At 47.6% G+C, this 20,870-nt stretch overlaps 1 protein-coding gene and 1 long non-coding RNA gene across 6 annotated transcripts in view; one reads left to right on the forward strand and one right to left on the reverse strand.

The window, feature by feature from the left end:
* LOC137427718 (protein kinase C alpha type) overlaps positions 1 to 20,870 on the forward strand; it is a 133,162-nt gene that overhangs the window by 62,335 nt on the left and 49,957 nt on the right. For 3 of the 5 annotated variants that reach the window (XM_078777862.1, XM_078777860.1, XM_078777864.1), the window contains exons 9-10: positions 2,365 to 2,511; positions 19,618 to 19,791. In XM_078777862.1, the coding sequence (XP_078633988.1) occupies positions 2,365 to 2,511; positions 19,618 to 19,791 (321 nt within the window). The remainder of the gene's footprint in view (positions 1 to 2,364; positions 2,512 to 19,617; positions 19,792 to 20,870) is intronic. The other 2 variants (XM_078777863.1, XM_078777861.1) reach the window with 1 other exon arrangement.
* LOC144892016 (uncharacterized) lies at positions 4,344 to 4,643 on the reverse strand. The gene is made up of 2 exons (XR_013623337.1): positions 4,566 to 4,643; positions 4,344 to 4,511 (listed from the first exon to the last, which is right to left on the reverse strand). It is a non-coding gene; the product is annotated as an uncharacterized LOC144892016 (long non-coding RNA).

Here is a 20,870-nt window from a genome sequence, read left to right on the forward strand (position 1 = left end):
GCTTCCCAAAACTCTGGGAGTTTTACCGTGACGGCGTTGTTGGCCATGGCGCGTTCGGTGGTCAGCAACGGCTGAACCAATCGGGGTCACCAGTGAAGTGTGGTGCTGCGCACACAACTTGCTTGCCAAAGAGGTAGGCCACAACGCTTTTGATAAAACCAAGAGTCTTTATTATGAAAGCTCGAACTGCAGCACTGGGCGGGCTTGAGCTTAGAGCCCGTATATATGTGCCGAGGCCACGCCTCGTCCCCGGGCGTGGCTGATCGGTCGATAGGCGGGGCATGCATACCAGTTCCCCGCCTGGACGTTCGCGCCACTGCTGGTGCGCTGAATTCGTGTCCCTTGCTTGTGTCCGCCACAAAGTGTATATTTGGAGGTGTATATTTTGTGAAGTTAGCTCAGGTGGTAACCTTTTTTTTTTTAAATTTATACATATACATAGTGAGTTTTGTGTGCAGTTGTGATAGTATCTGCACTAAGATCTAAAAAATTACACACTGTCAGGTGTTCCTGAGCTTCTCAGGCAAGGCATACGTACCGCCACAGCGTCGCTTATTCGGTTGGAGAACTGAAATTATATTCTGATATATATATATTTATTTATTTATTTATACATACAGGTGGTAACCTTTTTTTTTTTTCCAAACTTCATATATATATATATATATATATATATATATATATATATATAGTGTAGCAGCAGAGCAAACCTGTTGTGCATTTTGTGATACAAGCACCAAATTTGGCACAAATGTACATTAATATGTTGTGAACATTTTCAGATATTGGGCCACTTGAAATTCCGTAATTGTTTTTTTCAAATTTTTTCAAATTTCGTAATTTCAAATTTTTCGGGTGACACCGTCACAATTTCGGTCTTCGAGGCCGGCCGATATAGTGGGGCGGCTTAGCCCAAATATTCAAAAGAATTGTGCATTTTGTGATACAAGCACCAAATTTGGCACAAATGTACATTAATATGTTGCGAACATTGTGTGGTCAGCAATGAAGACGAGAGTCTGAATTACATGTATGCAAAAGACCTTGTGAACCAGTGAAGCAAATACATGGGTAAGCATGATTTAAATCTAGGGCATGATATAATTTCCATGATGTTTACCTCTACACTCAATGGTGGAAGGAGGTAATGTTTTGATCCCAGCTTGTCTGTATGTCTGTTTGTCTGTTAGTCCACAAAATTCCAGACAAAGCTTGTAGTAGTGGTAGTTGTAGTGGTAGTGGTGATAACAGAAATTGTTATATAGAACTGAACTTATATTATTATTATATGCAGAAAATAACTTCATTTCTATATGCCCTGCAGTGGACAGGTTAATTGGTTTATGCACTGAAGGGGTCACCCTGGTGTGCACTGCTGTGTTCTGCCTCACTGAGTTGTTCAGGTATGATGTACTCAGCACAAGCTTCCGGTCGGCCCGGAGGTGGGGGTGCGGGGCCTGTCACGGAACGTCAAAACAAACGGCCTGCCGGGGCCGCCCAAAAGTCGGGCGTGAGGGGCGCGTCCACTAATGGAACGCCTCTCGCTTCCCAGATCGAGGGCCACGTGGTCAGGAGAACCTCGTCCCTTCCGGTCACACTTTGCCTATCGGCCGGCCTCGAAGACCGAAATTGTGACGGTGTCACCCGAAAAATTTGAAATTACGAAATTTGAAAAAATTTGAAAAAAAAAATTACGGAATTTCAAGTGGCCCAATATCTGAAAATGTTCGCAACATATTAATGTACATTTGTGCCAAATTTGGTGCTTGTATCACAAAATGCACAATTCTTTTGAATATTTGGGCTAAGCCGCCCCACTAATATATATATATATATATATATATATATATATATATATATATATATATATATATATATATTACGCAAAGCGTGTTGTGTTGCAGTGTCGCATAATATGACAAACAAAGCCATTGTAAGAATAACTCTAATCACATTTCATGAGTGTGTGATCATGCTGTAATTTGGTATTGATTCTCAGAGAGGAGTAGCTTGTTTCCTTCAGGGTTCCCATGGCAATGCATTTCCAGGGTGTCTGATTAGGTATTCTGGAGGCAGGAGCCATGGGCTTACCATTGCCTTGGTTGTGCCAAAATGGAGATGGGAGATGTTGCGGGTGATGCGTAAATGGGGAAAACGTGGTCACCAGTTAAACAGTTGGAAAGAGGGGGCTGCCAGAACTGTGGCCATTAAGAGGAAGAGATCACGGATTAGAAGTGAGAAAATCTGATTGTGTTATCATTCGAGCAAAGTTTGAAACTCTCAACACAAGAAATATCTCCATGCAAAGTAGAGACTATTCCAGTGGACCTATTTTAACTCCCCACCCACATTCTTCCCTCGTAGCAGCGGATGATGCTGACCCGTCCCCCAAGAGCATCCCAAGAGGATGTGGATGGAATTGATGCTACCCCGGTGGAGGTGGATGAAAATCGGTTGTCGCTGGATGATCTTACCTTCCTTGCCATGCTGGGCAAGGGTAGTTTTGGAAAGGTCAGTGTTAAGGGCAAGCAGTCAAAGTTGGGGAAAAAGTGAGAATTGAGAAACGATTAAATGATATGGGGAAAAAAAAATCCATCAATATTCCATGCCTTTTCCATTTACCACCTGTCTTCCTGATCAACCTACCGTACAACCAGGGGTGTTCCGGCAGCTCAATCCATCCGAGGCGGAACCACAACAGTAAATATAAAAATAAAATAGACCCACATGAAAATTCATAAACAATTTTCAACCTTACATTTGTCAACATTATTTATTTACCCACTTCTTGTTTGTAATTTTTCTCCTTTTTTTGGGATGTGAAAACATGTACCGTGTACAGAATGTAGTCCCTCACAAATGTCAGCTTCGATATCGCATGAGAAATTATTTAAGACTTTCCACAATGCATTTACGACTTTGTTTTGACAGCTTTGAGAAATCCCCCCACAATTACAATCTCTCATTAAACCGCAATTCTTCACTCGCTCTTCCTCCTTCCGTCCTTCAGTCCTTCATCCTTCCCCCATCTAAGGGAATCTGACAGTGTGTGTGTGTGTGTGTGTGTGTGTGTGTGTGTGTGTGTGTGTGTGTGTGTGTGTGTGTGAGTGAGTGCACACGTTTACAAAGCGCACACACCATCCTCCCTACTCTGTTTCAATTTTGTTTTCTGTGAGCAGCATGACCAGTGGTGTGAACGTTAGCACGCAGATTGCAATGGCTTTCCAAGCCAATCGTTCCATATAAACCACTTTGGAAGTCGCTCGCCTAGCTATTCGGCAAGTGGAGGAAACAAACGACTTTCCGAACAAGTAGTTCGTCCCTCAAACTCCTGGGGTCTGGTCTGAATTTCAAGGTTGGCCTCCAAAGCCAGCTGCCGACTGGGCATCCTCTGCCATACAAAATCCTTCCTTAATACTCCTGAACTCTTATCCACATACGAGGCCTTCATTCGCAGCTTGATGGAGTGCTTCTCTCCCCTCTGGGCTGGTGTCCCCTGCCTCACATCTTGCTCAGCTTGACGTTATGGAAACCAAGGCCTTCAAAGTCATTGGGATCTCCCACGCTGAGGCTGAGGCTGAGGCTGAGTCTATGGGCCTTTCACCTCGCCTTCAAAGACACGTCAGTGGTCTTTGTCTTCTACCGCATCCTCTCTGATCTTGCACCCTCTGTTCTTTCTGTGCTTTGTCTCCCCCCCCCCCCCCCACTTTCTTCAGGATGCACAGTCCACCATGAACTGCCTTTTGTTGAAAGGACCTAAATCCAGGAGATCATTGCTCACCTCCACTTACTTGTTCCCACTTTTTCCCCACCTGTGGAACCAACTTCCGCATTCTCTTCAATCTCATCCTTCAAGGCGGCTGTTCACCATGATCTCGGATCATTCCCAATCCAAAACCATGATCTTTCTACCCTCGTTAATCCCCTTGACGAGCAGGATAGCAATGTGCTTGCTAACGGAACACACCCCAGAAGAGTTACCAGCTACATCTACAGAGGCATTTGTACAACATTTTAAATGAATAAGATGAGAATTTGTCAAGTGAATTGGTTCACTTTTTTGTTGTCGTGTATCTATAAACGAGTATCAAATTTGTGTTTTTTATTTTCCCAAGCACGTCTGAAACCGAACCTCTCAAACAGGTGGTACTTTACTCTACATATGTGAGTAATATGGGGTCTGGTGGAGGGGATATTGAACAAACCTCTTTATTTCACATTGAACCAATAGTGCGCTCACCAGGAACGCCTCCTTCGGCGTTCGTGAGGACCATATACCAAATTTTGGGGTTGAAGGAGCTGGGGCTCCCACGTCGATCGGAAGAATGGACGCGACAAAAAGCTGGAATTCATCCGAGTTACTTTAATCAAACCAAACACTCAGGCACTCTGAAAAGCCCGTTTATCGGGCAGCAATATATATACATATTATCCCGGAGCGTTTGCCCAGGAAAGGCGAGAGGGGGCGTGGCCCAGCGTCCTGGCTGCGGCCTGGCAAGTTGAGGGCGAGCCTGCCCGGGCATGCCCGGGCGTCCCGACCGAGGCCTGGCAAGTTGAGCGCGGGCCTGCCCGGGCGTCCTGGACGAGCCCGGCATGGTGATCGCTCCGCGTCCTTGATAGGTGCAAGGCGATTGTGAAAACCCAGCGGTAGCCGCTACACACGTCCCCCCAGAATCGACTTGCACCGGCAGGGTCAATTTGAGGGGGGTCCTGATGACCCGGCCGAAGCGACCCCTGGCGGGTCGTGGGAGGGGGTCCGGTGTGGTGGTGGGCGGTCGAGTGGGGGGCACCGTGGACGGGGGGCGGCCTCGCCGCGGCGGAAGGGCCACCCGTGGTGGGTGGTCGACGTCCACGTGCGCCGGCTTGAGGCGGTCCACCGCAATCCGGTCCGACCTGCCGCCGATGTCGATGACGAACGACTTGTCGTCCCGTCGCAGCACCCGGAAGGGCCCGTCGTACGGCGGCCGGAGTGGCCCCCGATGTGCGTCGTGACGCACAAAAACATACTCCGCTGTGCGAAGTGCTGGGGGGACGTAGGACTGGGGGTCACCGTGGTGGGATGTTGGCACGGGGGCAAACCGTCGGGCGGCCTCCTGGAGGTCCGAGCGCTGGTGAGCTGCGGACCAGGGACTGGTAGCGTCGGGCACGAATTCGCCCGGGACGCGTAGCGCCTGGCCATAGACAAGCTCAGCGGTGGATGCCTGGAGGTCCTCCTTGGGGGCCGTGCGGAGGCCCAAAAGGACCCACGGCAGCCGGTCGGCCCAACCGCCGTCTTGAAGGCCGGCCATGAGCGCAGCCTTCATGGAGCGGTGGAATCGCTCGCACAACCCGTTTGCTTGGGGGTGGTAGGCCGTAGTACGGTGGAGCTTGACCCCAAGGTTGCGGGTGACCGCGCCCCACAGCTCGGAGGTGAACTGTGGTCCGCGGTCTGACGAGATGTCCACCGGTGCGCCGAAGCGGGCGACCCAGGTGGCGATGAAAGCCTGCGCCACGTCGGCGGTGGTGGTGGAGACGAGGGGAACGGCCTCCGGCCACCTGGTGGTCCTGTCCACCATGGTGAGCAGGTGTGTGAACCCCCGTGACGGGGGGAGGGGGCCCACCAGATCCACGCTGACGTGGTCGAAACGTCGTTCGGGCACGGTGAAAGGTGCCAGCGGGGCCTGGGTGTGTCGGTGGACCTTGGCCCGTTGGCAGGCCGTGCAGGTGCTGGTCCAATCGCGGACGTCCCGACGAAGGCCGTGCCAGACGAATCGCGCCGACACCAGCTTCTGGGAAGCTTTCCGGCCCGGGTGGGAAAGGCCGTGGAGGGAGGCGAAGATGCGGCGTTGCCAGGTGACGGGCACGATGGGGCGAGGCTGGCCTTGGGAGACGTCGCAGAGCAGGACAGTGTCCGCGAAGGGGATGTCGGCCAGGCGGAGGCCCGTGTCCGCCGCCCGGAGGGCTTGCACCGTGGTGTCGGTGGTTTGGTCCGCCGCCATAAGCGCAAAGTCCACGCCCAGGTGGACCGCGTTCGCGCTGGCCCGGGAAAGACAGTCGGCCACGGCGTTGTTTTTGCCGGCGACGTGCCGGATGTCCGTGGTAAACTCCGACACGGCGGAGAGGTGGCGCTGTTGGCGGGCCGACCACGGCTCCGTGACCTTGGCCATGGCGTAAACCAACGGCTTGTGGTCGACGAACGCCGTGAAAGGTCGGCCCTCCAGGAGGTGGCGGAAATGGCGGACGGCCAGGTGTAGACCGAGGAGCTCCCGGTCAAACGTGCTGTATTTGAGCTCGTTCGGCCGGAGCTGCCGGCTGAAAAAAGCGAGTGGCTGCCAAACCCCGTTCACCCATTGCTCATGTACGGCGCCCACCGCGTAGTCGGAGGCATCCGTGGTGAGGGCGATGGGAGCGTTGAGCACCGGGTGAGCGAGCAGTGTTGCGTCGGCGAGGGCCCGCTTTGAGCTTTGGAAGGCCGCATCCATTGCTGCGGACCAGGCGATGTCGTGCTTGGCCGGCTTGCCCCGGAGGGCTTCGTAGAGGGGCCGCATGAGTTGAGCAGCGCGGGGCACGAAGCGGTGATAAAAATTCACCATTCCCAGGAATTCCTGCAGGGCCTTTATGGTGCGGGGACGCGGGAACGTGGTGATGGCCTCGACCTTGGTTGGCAGCGGCATGGCCCCGTTCTTGGTGATGTGGTGGCCCAAAAAATCAACGGCCGTCGTGCCGAAGTGGCATTTGGCCGGGTTGACGATGAGGCCGTGCTCGCTGAGGCGCCCGAACAGTGTTCGGAGGTGGAGGAGGTGCTCGGCCCGGGACGTGCTGGCGACGAGGATGTCGTCCAGGTAAACGAAAAGGAACGGCAGGTCACGCAGCACGCCGTCCATCAAGCGCTGGAACGCCTGAGCCGCGTTCTTGAGACCAAACGGCATCCGCAAGAATTCGAATAAGCCGAACGGCGTGATGACTGCCGTTTTAGGGACGTCGGCCGCCCTGACAGGTACCTGGTGATATCCCCGTATGAGATCAATTTTCGAAAAAATGACCCGTCCCGCCAGACGGGCGGAGAAGTCTTGGATATGCGGGATCGGGTACCTGTCGGGGGTGGTAGCGTCATTGAGACGGCGGTAGTCGCCACACGGGCGCCATCCACCCCCCGGCTTTGGCACGATGTGCAGTGGCGAGGCCCACGCGCTATCGGAGCGCCGCACGATGCTGAGGTGCTCCAACGCGTCGAATTCGGCCTTCGCCACGGCGAGCTTGGCTGGGTCGAGGCGGCGGGCCCTGGCGTAGACCGGCGGGCCCGTGGTTGGTATGTGGTGCTCGATCCCATGCCGTACTGCGACGGCCGAAAACGTCGGCCGCGTGAGGGCCGGGAACTCGGTGAGCAGGCGAGCAAACTCGTTCGCCGCCGGGACGGCGCATGCCAGCTCGGTCGGCGCGGAGCTGCTCAATGTGCATACCAGGGAGCTGAAGGTTTCGGCGTTGATTAAACGACGCCGTTGGACGTCCACCAGCAGTCCGTGTGCGCAGAGGAAGTCGGCGCCTAGCAGAGCCATGGGCACGTTTGCGGTTACAAACGTCCAAGCAAAGCGTTGGCCGCCGAAGCAGAGGGTGACGTTGCGTGGGCCGAAGGTGCGGATGGTCGATCCGTTGGCCGCAACCAAGGAGGGGCCGCAAACCGCGGATTGCCTGTCCTGGTCAGAGGCGGGTATGATGCTCAGTTGGGCGCCGGTGTCGCACAGGAAGCGCCGTCCGGACGCTTTATCCGTGATGAACAGTAAGTTGCCCGTGTGGCCGGCGCTCATGGCTGGTAATGAACGCCGGCCCGGCCGTTTCCCGGCCTGCCGAAGGTGCACGGGGGTCGGCATGTCCGGGCCTTCTGTCCGAACCTGGCATGATAGTAACACCATGCTTGGTCAGGTGGAGGCCCCGGTCGTCGTGCTGGAGGTGGTCGGCTCGGTGTAGCGGCCGCCAATTGCGTCGGCAGTTCGGTCGTCGACCGTGCCGATTGCTCGGGCGCCATGGGTGTTGCGTCGGACGGCGGTGGGTCCCATGTCGCCGCTGCGATGCGCTGTCCTGCGGCGGAGATCTTGTCGGCTTCTCTGGCAAGGGCCCGGGGATCTGTGATCGTCGTGCTTGCCAGGGCGAGGCGTAACGGGTTAGGCAGCTGACGGAGGAACAGCTCCCGGAACAGGAATGCCGGAGAGTGCTCGCCGAGCAGTGAAAGCATGTAGTCCATTCGCTCGGAAGGGCGCGTGTCGCCGAGCTCGGGCAGGTCGAGCAGGCGCCGTGCGCGTTCCGCCGATGGGAGGGCGAAAGCGTCGAGGAGAAGCTTCTTAATCGCGCCGTATTTGTCAGCGGCTGGCGGGCTCTCGAGGAGGCTCAGGGCGCGGGCCGCGGTGGCCGAACCGAGCACTGCTACCACATGGTGGAAGCGGGTGTCGTCGGCCGTGATGCCTCGCAGGGCGAACAGGGAATCCGCCTGTGCGAACCAAACCGCCGCGTGAGCCTCCCAGAAGGTAGGCAGTTTAAGGGCGACTGCCGTGTCCATGTCGGTAGGTCACCAATGAAGGAGCTGGGGCTCCCACGTCGATCGGAAGAATGGACGCGACAAAAAGCTGGAATTCATCCGAGTTGCTTTAATCAAACCAAACACTCAGGCACTCTGAAAAGCCCGTTTATCGGGCAGCAATATATATACATATTATCCCGGAGCGTTTGCCCAGGAAAGGCGAGAGGGGGCGTGGCCCAGCGTCCTGGCTGCGGCCTGGCAAGTTGAGGGCGAGCCTGCCCGGGCATGCCCGGGCGTTTATCGGGCAGCAATATATATACATATTATCCCGGAGCGTTTGCCCAGGAAAGGCGAGAGGGGGCGTGGCCCAGCGTCCTGGCTGCGGCCTGGCAAGTTGAGCGCGGGCCTGCCCGGGCGTCCTGGACTAGCCCGGCATGGTGATCGCTCCGCGTCCTTGATAGGTGCAAGGCGATTGTGAAAACCCAGCGGTAGCCACTACAGGGTAAGGTTTTAAAAGCAAACTGATGTATTACAACCAAGCAATTTTAATTATTCTGTTGAATTAATCGTTTTACGAAACAAAAAAATCTATACATTCAATATTGCATAAGATATCACACCAACCACTGCTTTTTTAATATGGCGGCACCCACTTGTGAAGGTCGGTGTTGTGTCAGTGCAAAACTTTCCATATGGTCCGAAAGAAAAAAAATTATAAAAACTTCTCTTCGTTTCTTAAAATGCATAGTTTTATTGTAAAACAACGGTTAAGTTGATCTGACTTTTTGTTAAAAGGGGTATTCGTCATTTTGAGGTGTGAGTGTTATTTATGCTTTTTCTTATCATGGTGAAATGTACTTATTTCATTTATCACTCACTTTTGGCACTCAATTGGTGAGCGTCATTTAAAACTTGATGAGATGGTAGATTACATATAGCAATGACGTAGCGGGCGATACATTTTTGTAGGGCTCCAGCACCTCAAATTTTGGCACTACACCACCGCATTACAACTATTCCAGTAGACGCCTCTTTGTGGTGGTTGTACCCCCCAATGAAAGTCGGGGGCCACTTCTTCCCCATTCTTCCCCTGCTGCCCAGATTCGTCAGGGCAATGCGGTCACAGTCAGAGTGCCGATTGGTCCCCATGGACCGGCCCTTCCCTCGTGTTTCTTTTCTCTCTCTTTCTCTTTCTCTTTCGCTTTCTCTTTCTCTCCCTCTCTCTCTGTCGTGGCACTAACTTCATGAAGGTGGGGGCACACCATCCTGGATGTGGGGGATCTCTGGGTCGCTCCTGAGTTTTATTTTTTGTCTCCGTGCCGCAAGCTTGTTCAAGATAACTGTCCTGCGTTATACAACAACAACTATGCCAGCGACACAACCACCACCATGTTAGCTGTAAACCTTGTCCTCTCGTTATTTTATCCAAAACCTGCGGCGCTATTTTCTTGTATTGCATTTCATTTTCACACTCAGTTGAAAATAAGTTCTACAAAAAAGTAATTGTGATAGTTCATTGCTCATAAAACTAAACTTGTAAAACTCATAGCTCATAAAAAAGCTCATATAACTAAACTCATAAAATCAGGTTGTCATAAAACTAAACCCAGTTTTCACTCATCCATGACTCTAAGGGAGGTGGTAAGATGCCTTACCCCATTTGGTCGTGGTCAACACATTAGGCCAGGCCACACATTGTGGTTTGCCCTTTATGCCCTCAAGGTAGCATCCGATGTGCACACAACAGCTACGTACGAAAAGGTAGTGCAGTACATCCCAAAATATACCGAGCTGTGTAATTAAAAAATAACATCTAAAGACATCTCGAATGGCATAAGACCGAAACCTTTGTTTATATCCTTGCACAAAGAATGTTGATTGAAAAATGTTAGATTTGCTTTCAAATGCGAAGAAGAAGAAGAAGAAGAAGAAGAAGAGGAAGAAGAAGAATCAAGATCTAATAGTTAACAATAGCTTCAGTGAATCAAAAACTGGAGGATATGCTTGAAATAATTCCAAGTCGTTCCTTGGAAAAAATCACAACTATTCAGACTGTAAGGACTTTGTCATTAGCTCAATGGAGTACTACCCTTTCCTATGGGCTGGCAATCCAGCATCACATCTGTCTCTCATATAGATTATTTGGAATCTAAGCTCTCCACGTTATTGGAATATCCCATTATGAGGCTGAAGCACAAGGTCTTTTGCTCTCACATTACAAGAAGGTCGGTGACCTCGATGTTTCTTAGCTCACCTGGAACGTAGTTCCGGGGAGCTGATGGGGATGGCACGTCATCCGTCCGTCAGTCCGTAAATACTTGCAACTTCTTCTCTGAAACTGCTGATGGGATTGTGACCAAACTTGGCGAAAATGATACTTGGTATGTTGCGACTCAAGTTTGTTCACAGCATTAAAAAAATTGTGGTCTAAGGGGGTCTACTGGGGGTCAAAGTGGGTCCAGGTTTGACCCCCCAAAATAGGTATTTGCTCTCCTCTCTGAAACTACACACACTGTTTCGATGAAACTTGACCACAACCTTCATCACACATGATGTACCAGTTTGTTCACGGTATTAAAAAATCATGGTCTGAGAAGGTCTACTGGGGGTCAAAGTGGGTACAGGTTTGATTACCCACCCCCCCCCCCCCCACACCAAAAATAGGTTTTTGCATTCTTCTCGGAAATGACCCATGCAAATCTTATGAAACCTGACCACAACCTTCATCACCCATGATGTGCCAAAGTTTGCTGACGGCATTAAAAAAAATCCGGCCCTAAGCATGTCCTACATCTCTCTGGTGATGCTCTTGGGTGATGCCCATGCTCTAGGGGTTGCCCCCTAAAATACGTATTTGCCTTCTTCTCAGGAACTGCCCACAATTTCGATGAAACGTGACCACAACCCTCTTCACACATGATGTACCAACTTTTGTTCATGGCATTAACATTTTTTTGAGGTCTAAGAAGGTCTACGGGAGGTTTGAGCCCCCCAAAATAGGTATTTACTCACTTCTCGGAAACTACACAGACAATTTCAATGACACTTGACTGCAACCTTTCCTTCATCAAGAGTGATGCACCAAAGTTTGTTCATAGCATTAAAAAAAATCAGGGTAGAAGAGAGCATGCGGAGCATTTGAGCTCTCCCCCCCCCTCCCCCCCCCCCCCCCACTCCTCCCCAAATAGGTATTTGCTTTTTTCTCCAAAACTACACACGCTATTTTGTCGAAACTTGATCGCAACCTTCATCACCTATGATATAACAAAGTTTGTTCCAAGCATTAGAAAAATCAGGGTCTAAGGCGGTTTGGGGAGGGAGGGGGGGGTGGCTTTCCCCCCCAAAATAGGTATTTACTCACCTCTCAGAAACTACACAGACAATTTCAATGAAACTTGACTGCAACCTTTCCTTCATCAAGAGTGATGCACCAAAGTTTGTTCATAGCATTAAAAAAAACAGGGTAGAAGAGAGCATGCGGAGCATTTGAGCTCTTCCCCCCCACCCCCCCCCCCCACTCCTCCCCAAATAGGTATTTGCTTTCTTCTCCAAAACAACACACACTATTTTGTTGAAACCTGATCGCAACCTTCATCACCCATGATATAACAAAGTTTGTTCCAAGCATTAGAAAAATCAGGGTCTAAGGTGGTTTGGGGAGGGAGGGGGGGGGGGTGGGTTTCCCCCCCAAAATAGGTATCTTTTTTGGTTTGTTTTGAGTCTTATGATTATGTTAGCATGGTTGTACATGCTGCCCTGTCTCCTAGCAACCATTTAAATTGATTTAAGATACCGTGATACTGTTTATATTACCTTTAGTCAGTGTAGTATACTGTACTGCTTTATTCTACCAGGTGAGTGCCCAGGGGCATTGCCCCTACTTTTACTGCCTCTCCTCCAGCATAGGTTCCTATGCTCTCACAACCCTCTAACCCACCTAACTCCTCCAGGAAACTTGTTGTCCCACTACCCCACTGCCACCTTGTTGCATTTTTGCCCGATGTTACCTCATTCTTCTTCCATACAGCTAGTGTGTGTGTGTGTGTGTGTGTGTGTGTGTGTGTGTGTGTGTGTGTGTGTGTGTGTGTGTGTGTGTGTGTGTGTGTGTGTGTGTGTGTGTGTGTGTGTGACAAAACCCAATCACGTCTCTCACCCATAATTGGAGGGAATAACCAATGAGCTCTCACCTAATCAATTACGCCAGGTGGCTAGGATTTCAATTGATTAACCCCCATGCTCTACCAGCCAAATAATTAAAGCTACATAAAACAGCTTAGAAAAGCTACTCAAGGTAAGCCCTTTGCAGTTTAAAACTCTACTCAGGTTGCTCTGCAGCTGCAGACATTCACATGTCGTAAATGCAGTACATGAGAAACCCAACGCTACACACCACCCTCGGCCACCGGACCGGTTTCATCACCAGTTGGCGAGTCATCAGCGACAGCGTAGACAATATATATATATATATATATATATATATATATATATATATATATATATATATATATATATATATATATATAACATACATATATAGTTATATACATATATACATATGTATATATTTACACGCACACACATTCTATTGAAAAGGACCCGTCTGTCCTTTAAACACTTTTATTTCTTTCCAGTAAACTCTCCTTCCTAGGGTCAGTTCCACAAGAGCACGTGTGCAGGAAACTCAAATGGTAAGAAGTGGTGATTGCTGGAAGTTACGAGGGCCAGATTCACCTTGGAATCAGAAGTGACCAAGAATAGAGTTGAGGCCAAATGAGTTGGAAAGTTAGCACTCTGAATAACTCCTGAAGCATAACACCTGTGCCACGATGTCACACCTGTTTCACAGATCGTGGCAGTTGAAATAATCACGGAACAAAAATAGGGTTTGTCCAGATCAACTGAGTGGACATCGGATATAGCATCACAGTTGTAATGGGGATGAAATGTAACTAACAGAAACGAAGGATTTTTACTTTTATTTTTAATTTAATCAAAATGTAAATGTAGATAGTGAAACAGCTTTTGATTAGAGCAATTCCGGTGTCTCCAAGTGCATCTGGACCTGGTCATAACAAATGGTCAGAATTGACAGGACTGTTTTACATTGGAATAGGAAGATATTAAGCACATAAATTGGAGAATTGATTGTTAAAGGGATTGAAAGATGGACTCAAATTTAAACTGGTAAAATAACGCTCGGGACTATTAAGATGACAAAAAATAAAGGAAATGTCGTAATATTGTAGGAATATTCAATTTGAATACACTTACAATAATATAATAATAATTAATAATAGTAATAAATAAGAAAAAAAATAAAAATAATAATAATAATGAATAAAATAACAAAACAAATGAAAAATCACTCATAGAGCGACACTTGGCAAAAGAGAACAAAGTAGGATGACACTCAGTGGAGCATCGTTTTGACTTCAAAAATAATTGGTGGTTCAATTCAGTGACCTGATATGAAAATGCTATTCAAATTTCAAGCCAATCAGATGAAAATTTATGATTTTTCGATGAAAATTGATGTTTTGGGAGTTTGACCTAGAGTTGACCTTTTGACCTCAAAAATAGTTAGTTCCCCAATTCAGTGAGGCACTATGCAAATGCTGTTAAATTTTCAGGTCAATCGGATGAAAATTGATGATTTTTCGATGAAAATTGATGATTTTGGGAGTTTGACCTAGAGTTGACCTTTTAACCTCAAAAATAGTTAATTCCCCAATTCAGTGACCTGATATGAAAATGCTATTCAAATTTCAAGCCAATCAGATGAAAATTTATGATTTTTCGATGAAAATTGATGTTTTGGGAGTTTGACCTAGAGTTGACCTTTTGACCTCAAAAATAGTTCGTTCCCCAATTCAGTGAGGCACTATGCAAATGCTGTTAAATTTTCAGGTCAATCGGATGAAAATTGATGATTTTTCGATGAAAATTGATGATTTTGGGAGTTTGACCTAGAGTTGACCTTTTAACCTCAAAAATAGTTAATTCCCCAATTCAGTGAGGCACTATGCAAATGCTGTTAAATTTTCAGGTTAATCGGATTTAAAATGGCGATTTTAGAAATTTGATCTCCAGATGACCTTTGACCTCAAAATCAATCAACTTCTCAATTGTGACGACCTCTACAACTTGGTGAAGTTTCATGACGATCGGTTTAGAATTGTGACCTGTAGGCCGGTGACAAACAAATGCAACTGACCAACATATTTGAAAAATCTTCGATTTTGCAAGTAAACACACACACACACACACACACACACACACACATACAGAAACACACACACACACACACACACACACACACACACACACACACACACACACACACAGAAACACACACACACACACACAAACACACAGAAACACACACACACACACAAACACACACACACAAACACACACACACACACACAAACACACACACACACACACACACACACACAAATTGGAGTGATCAACATACTTGTCAAAAAAAAAATTTGTCAAGAAAGAATTATTGGAAAGCAGAATATTCCTACAATAATACGACATTTCCTTTAGTTTTTGTCATATTAATAGTCCCAAGCATTATTTTACCAGTTTAAATTTGAGTCCATCTTGCAATCTCTTTAATCATCAATTCTCCGATTTATGTGCTGAAGATCCTGCTAAGTTGTTGGCGATGTCGTGGTGAGGACTTTGCCCTTGGCATCGCAGTGGTTCAGAGTTCATATCCAGATGAAGACACCGGCATTAGCATCCAGGTGTTTTGAAGCTTCTGGTAAAGAGAGGTGGTCTCAGACGATTACCATACTTTTATCAGATTGTTGATAGAACCTAGCTGGCTTACGAGAGAGCTCATTCTGCCTGTCTTGCCCAGTCTGATGTATGCATGACACCAATCCAGAAAGAGAGAGTAGATGGTAGTTGTGCCTTAAACTGTAGTTGATGTAATAATGTTTGAGCAGTTCAACTGAGCCACCTGTAGGCAAAAGAGAGATACTACTTGGGGTTGAATAGGCAGGTTGGAGCTTGCTTTGTTGTGGCTCTTGTTCATTTTCGGTAGCTATGTTTTTTTGTTGTTTTTTACGCATTGTTGTTGCGCCCTGCTTTCTTCTTAGTTGCTCCTTTTCAGTTTTCATCCCTGTCGGTTTATCTCTTGTCTGTGAGCAGGATTTCGTTTCGGGAACTGAGTGGCGTGCTGATGAGGAGGGGAGTGTCGTTGAAGCTGAATGGAAAGGTGTATGCTGCATGTCTGAGAAGTGTTTATGGGAGCGAGACATGGGTAATGAACGTAGAGCAGCAACGAAGGTTGGAAAGGGTGGAAATGCGAATGGTTCGGTGGATGTGCGGAGTATCGTTGAGAGAGAGGAAGACAAATGATGAATTGCGAAAGATGATGGGAATAGAGCCTGTGATGGATGCTGTGAAGAGGAACAGGTTGAGATGGTTTGGTCATGTGTTGAGGAAGGATGAAAGTGACTGGTTGAGAAGATTGATGGAAATGAATGTAGAAGGAAGTAGAGGACGGGGAAGACCGAGAAAGACTTGGCTAAAGATGGTGGAAGAAGAAATGCGGGCAAGGGGGTTAACAAGGAGAGATGCAGAAAATAGGGCAAGATGGAGAAGATTGTCATGGGGACCGCAAGGCTAACTCCCGCTCCAGCATGGAAAATGGCCTTAAAATGCATGTTGTTGTTTGTTTTTGTTGTGAGCAGGATATCTCAAAAAGTTATGGACAGATTCGGACGAAATTTGGTGGACAGGTTGGGTGTGTGACAAGGACGAATCAATTAGATTTTGGTGAAGATCCGGATACTAGAATTTATCAGCGATTCTTCACCATTGAGAGATGCGGTCAAACACGATATATCTATCGCATGATATCTCAAAAAGTTGTGGATGGACTCGGATGAAGCTTGGTGCCTAAGTTAAAAAATTGGAAAATTTACATTCTGCAACTTCCCGCATCGGCCACATCTCTGCGTCATTGTCTTCTGGAAGCTTCTTATGTCAATTGGTGAGTTGCGGTCCTGCATTTTATGTGGTAAAACTTTGTTTACTGTTTATTTAACCATGGGTCCAAAACGCCCATTAAGTGGCCCATCTTCTGAAGAGCAGAATAAAAAAAATTGAAAAAAGTGATGCGGAAAAACACGAGCGGAAAAGTTAAAATATTAGATTGACTTGAGAATGGTGCACATCTTTTATTTATTTATTAATAACTAGCAGAGTTACCCAGCGTTGCCCGGAAAATAGTCAGTCAGGCAATTTAGTTTAGTGGGCTTTTTATAGTAAAAAACGCCCCTTGGGCACGCCCTGCCCATTGGGCACGCCCCTAGTCTACATCTGATGCGCCCATGTTTTTACAGCGTAGCCCATAGGGCAAAAAGCCGTCCAGAACAGTGTTTGTCCGTCCGTATGTATGTATGCATGTATAATGTATAGATTAGTGTGCTCCAACTGTCGTGAAGAAGAAGAAACCTTGACGTAGGAAATTTAAGCAGGAAATTTGTGCAGACTGTATGTCGTGGAAGAGCTTATATCTTCGTCCCCATGAGAGGGGTGGGGTTTGTTAATTAGTCAGGGATTATGGGTAAATTAATCTCCTGTGTGTAATTGCCTCTGTAACCTTTTCCTGTGTTCCTTATGACACTGCACTACACCCACCTCATAAGAAATCGGCCATTAATCACACTGATTAAAAACCAACCGGAAACCAGGCATCAAGCACTACCGCTGATAACTCCGACTTGGTGAGCACACAGTCACAAACAGGGCCATGAGTCACGCCCCGAAGAGCAGTGATTGGTCTGGGATTTGATTGGCACGGGGACTGGTAAGATGGGACTCGCTGATCGGAGCAGAGACGGAGACGTCGTGGGATGACGTCAGAGCCTCAAGTACAAAATAGTTGGAACGGCGGACATCTTGTCTTCTCGCTTCTTCTCGTTCTGGATCCCATAGCGAACGGTCGCTATTGCTCTTGCGCAAGGAAGATTCATCACGAACGGTCGTGTTCCGACATCTTGATAGTGATCGTGAGGAGGAAGAGCTGCGTACTGAGAACTGCGGCTTCCCAAGCAAGAACGACGAGTAGACGGGCGCTGCCTGCTTGCTGCGCTCTCGGCAAGGCCAGGAGAGAGCAGACGCGCAGTAAGGCCTAGTTCGCGCCAACGAGCGCATTTTTCCACCAAGGACACGATGGCGTTTTGACGATTCCTGACGAGATTCAAGAGCCGATTCGAGATAAGTGCCACAAACTACACCTATTTATTTTTCAGTTATTTTATCCCTTGTCTGTATTCCCAGTCTGTGAGGGAGAGCTCTAATTAGGAATTTGGTTTATTGTGCATTTTCTTTGTTACCGGCATTCTGGTTAATAAAGCCGGCATTTTCTTGTAGATTTTAATTCCGTGTCGTTTGAGTTCATTTATCCAGGTGCGAAGATGTCAAGTGGAGCCGTCCAGGTAAGTTCGTCATCCCCCTTTCCCTCGCGTGTGACGAAGGTCTGCCATTGAATTAAACGCCTCGGAGTGTTAAGCTCGTTTGGTCATCCGTGTCACCCTGCGGTGTTAACCCCTGGGCAGGCACACGACAATATAATATGCACAACAACAATAAACCTTTTCAATCTCCTAAATAGGTAACTGATATTAAATTGACTTTCACAGATATTTGATTGATTAATCTATCGATATTGCGCATTTCTAGCTTCCCACAAATGTTTAATGTGGAACAGAACCACAAAAGTGAAAATAACCCAAACTTTTGCACGCGTGTGCGGATGCGTGCAGAGATGAATAATGAAGTTTTCCGACCCGGACGAATACCGTCGTCAAGACTGCAGCGCCAGAAGCAGTGCAAAGATGCCAAGATCAAATGCTGCCACCAAGCAGATGTAAAGCAAGGCGACCGACAAGTTTTGTCCTATTTGGTGCTCATCAGGGCAACACACCACTCTTCCATCCAAATAATGACTCTGAAGTCATATGGCTTTACACTGGTTAATGATACACCTTTGTGATTGGTGAGGGCACGAGACCGAGTAAAATTACATCTATTGCTACATCATTTTGAAGTTTAAAAATATTATATACAAGCCGAAACCCGTGGAACATCCACGGAAGGGAGGATGTGGTGTATGGATAGAGTGTACCATTATGGATGGCATAGGGGATTTGCTTGTCCGAGTAAGAGTTAGGAAGAAAGATGAGAATGAAGAGTGCGTATATGAACAACGATCGCCGACACCGGCACAAATGCATGCTCTGGATTGTCCACTCAGTGGACGGCTTGCTTTCGCCTTCGCCTGTCCAATCAGCGGACGGCTTGCTTCGCCTTCGCCCAGCAGACGCCAATACGATGGCGTCATAAGATGGCGTCGTATCGGCAGTTAATCGGATGCTTTTGGGCCCCAACGTCGGCTAATTCAGATTTTTCGAGTATGGCTGTACGTGATAAACAAAGAGCGCGGTTCGTAGATCGTAAATCCATTAGTGCCGTGGGCATCGGGTCACTGGGTGCGGCGTAAAAGGGATAACAAAGTCGAGTCCTTACGCTATTATTATATAGATGCATGAGGAAAAGGCACATTCAACCAAAAAGTAACTACATATACTCTGCTAATTTAAGTAATAAAAAGCAAGAGCAGACCCAGTTTGATGCAACATTTCACCTGCTTCCAAGCAAGCTCCTTCAGGCCAACAGATGCTTGAGGAAGCTCGAAAGCCAATCCCATCGAGGAACCTCAGGTCAATTCCAGTGAGCATCCTCTATTGGCCTGAGGAAGCTCTGAGACCAGGTACACCAGCAAAGATAATGCACTAGTAGTCCCTGCATCACGGTAGGATTAACTGCTCACTTGGAAGGATTAATTCAAAAAGGAGGAAACGTGAGATCAGTCATCACACTGGCACTTAAAATGCTCATACCATCGGAGTACGTGTTCTGCATAAGTTATATGCCCACTTGACGTGATATGGGCTTTAAGGAAGCTTCCAAACGGTCAGTGTGAAGCTCACTGAGGTGTCAAGGACTCTTAAATTGAGAACACCCCTTATTATGGTGACAGATTGTCATAGATTCTGTGGTTCCTTTGAAAGTTCTAACCTTTTGCTGTGTGCGGTTAGGTGATGCTGTCAGAGCGGAAAGGCACTGATGAACTTTATGCAGTGAAGATTCTGAAGAAGGAAGTGGTCATTCAGGATGATGATGTGGAATGTACCTTGGTGGAGAAAAGAGTTCTTGCACTTCCTGACAAGCCGCCATTTCTCACCCAACTTCACTCGTGCTTCCAAACTGTGGTATGCATATCGTACTCTGTGTGATTCACAAAAACAGCAGCAGCAACTAATGTTTTTATTCTCACAGAAAAGCAGGGCTCAAGGCTGACATTTGAACCACCGAGTGGCATTTAGATACACACACACCTGATCACACACAGGCAGGGCAATGACAAAATGGTCACTTGTTGGTCTCACTACCTGCGTGTTGCAGACATGTGATTGTCCCCCTTCCCTTTCTCCCCTTGAGAGCCTATATGATCCAGGAACGCATGACTTTCATTTAAATCTCGTGATGAAGGTCACTTATGGTTGAATCGTCAGACCCGAGGCTCGCCCTCGTGTGAGACTAAGAGTCGGTTGCTGCTGCAGTTTTCTCTCGTTAAGAGGAATGATCCTTAAAAAATGAATTTGATAAAATGTAGGCATATATATATATATATATATATATACAGACTTGGCATTTAATATGGAATATTTTTTTTGTGGGGGTGAACTTACTTTTCAAGATGACTTAGAACCAAAAGTTCATTGCAATTATGTTGAAATTATTCTAGATTTTGTTAATGTGACCTTTAAAAGAAACAAAAACCACATTTGACATTTCGAAGCAAATAAATTGATCCTTGAAAGTGATGTAAACCAATATCGAACTCAATTCACGGACAGTACTGTGTTAAACTTCTTTGCGTTTTCCAGAAGTATCTCTTTATTTTGCACATTAGCCAAAAAATTTTTTAAACAAAAACAAAAGTTAAATTATGACTGGGATTACGGACAGTAAAATTACAGTTCAGTACTTTGTGTAACCCCCACGAGCATTCAGGAGAGCATGTACACGTTGAGGCATGCTGTTCACGAGCTTTGCCAAGGTTTGGACAGGAATCGCTTGCCATGCAGTGACAATAGCCTGCTGCAATTCATGCACAGAGGCAGGCTGCTGGTCCAAGTTGTCGATTTGACGCGTTAATTCTGCCCACAAGTTCTCTATCGGATTCATATCCGGGGACATGGCAGGCCACTCCATATGCTCTACACCACGGGCAGCAAGAAAATGTTGGATCATGCGAGCACGAGGAGGCCGTGCATTGTCATCTTGG

The sequence above is a fragment of the Myxine glutinosa genome, chromosome 5, assembly GCF_964187855.1.
Source record: "Myxine glutinosa chromosome 5, kmMyxGlut1.1, whole genome shotgun sequence".
NCBI classification, from domain to species: Eukaryota; Metazoa; Chordata; class Myxini; order Myxiniformes; family Myxinidae; genus Myxine; species Myxine glutinosa.